This window comes from Salvelinus sp. IW2-2015, unplaced genomic scaffold (genome assembly GCF_002910315.2).
Source record: "Salvelinus sp. IW2-2015 unplaced genomic scaffold, ASM291031v2 Un_scaffold1862, whole genome shotgun sequence".
NCBI classification, from domain to species: Eukaryota; Metazoa; Chordata; class Actinopteri; order Salmoniformes; family Salmonidae; genus Salvelinus; species Salvelinus sp. IW2-2015.
This window is the reverse complement of record NW_019943227.1, coordinates 152663-154143: the sequence shown is the minus strand read 5'-3', so window position 1 is coordinate 154143 and position 1481 is coordinate 152663. Positions and strand designations below refer to the sequence as shown.

Below are 1481 nucleotides of genomic sequence, written 5' to 3'. Positions count from 1 at the left end.
CCACTATCTCACCCCCTACCACATTGCTCCAGCTAGTCTGCAGCAACGGACACCACTATCTCACCCCCTACACACTGCTCTCCGCTAGTCTGGAATCACCACTATCCTCACCCCCTACACCACTCTCCGGCTTGTTCTGCCAGTAGTCTTAACAAGAAAATGAAGTTTGGCTCAAACCTCAGTAGATTCAAGTAGTACAGAATAATACCATATTATCTTCTCTGTGAAGGCCCTGATGATATTTCAAAGCATGACAGACAGAAACAACCAAGAGAGAGACACACTATATATATGTAGCGTTTCAGCTGTGTGTGAATACGTATGTGTCTGCAACGTTTCTGGTTTTCTGCTGCCAAACCACGACAGCAATTGAAGATTCCCCAATCAGACCATTGACAGCAAGGGAAATATCCCCAGTAACCAGACACAATGTGAAGTATTCCCCAGGAGGCAGACCATGACACAATGGAAATATCCCAAGCAGACCAGGACAGCAAGTAAGTATTCCCAAGGCAACCAGTACAGCAATGAAATATTCCCCAGAGCATGACCACGGACAGCACTGGAAGTATTCCCAGAGCAGACCAACGGACAGCAATGTAAAGTATCCCAGAGCAACCATGGACACAATGGTAAAATTCCCAGGGTAAACCATGACATGCATTGAATATTTCCCATTCCTCTCTCTTTGGTTATGCTACCACAGGGCTATCCGTCAGCGCTACCTAAAGAGCTGGTTTGCGGTGGACTTTGTGTCGTCCATCCCTGTGGACTACATCTTCCTGATGGTGGACTTGGAGGCCCGGCTGGACTCAGAGGTTTACAGGACGGCCAGGGCCCTCCGCATCGTACGCTTCACCAAGATCCTCAGCCTGCTACGCCTGCTGCGCCTGTCACGACTCATACGCTACATCCACCAGTGGGAGGAGGTGAGAGGCTGGGAAGATGKGGAGAGGAGGTAGAGAAAGAGGRGAGGGAGGGAAAGAGAGACTTACTACCACGGTCACAACTCACTGGTTACATCCTCCAGAGAGAGGTTAGAGGGCAGTCAGTGGAACATGCCAGAGAGGAGGGAGAGAGGGAGGTGAGAGGAGAGAGGGAGGTGAGAGGAGAGAGGGAGGTGAGAGGAGAGAGGGAGGTGAGAGGAGAGAGGCAGAGGCTGAGAGGGGGAAAGGAGAGGTCAGCGTAGTATAGGGGAAAGAGAGACCGCTAGGGGGGCCGCTGATCTATCTCTTCATTGGGGAAGAGGCAACTATCATAAAAGGTGCGTCAATAAAGACGTCAATAAAGTGATGTCACACTCTCCCCCTCCAGATCTTCCATATGACCTATGACCTGGCCAGTGCCATGGTGAGGATAGTCAACCTGATAGGCATGATGCTGCTGCTGTGCCACTGGGACGGATGTCTACAGTTCCTGGTTCCCATGCTGCAGGACTTCCCCCTGGACTGCTGGGTCTCCAAGAATAACATGGTGGTGAG

General features: G+C 51.0%; 1 protein-coding gene across 1 annotated transcript in view; it reads left to right on the top strand.

Annotated features, from left to right (window-relative positions):
• The first annotated feature begins 653 nt into the window (after positions 1 to 653).
• Positions 654 to 1481, top strand: part of LOC112072237 (potassium/sodium hyperpolarization-activated cyclic nucleotide-gated channel 3) — a 12558-nt gene continuing 11730 nt past the window's right edge. The window contains exons 1-2 of the mRNA XM_024139653.2: positions 654 to 929; positions 1315 to 1476. Of these exons, the coding sequence (XP_023995421.2) occupies positions 654 to 929; positions 1315 to 1476 (438 nt within the window). The remainder of the gene's footprint in view (positions 930 to 1314; positions 1477 to 1481) is intronic.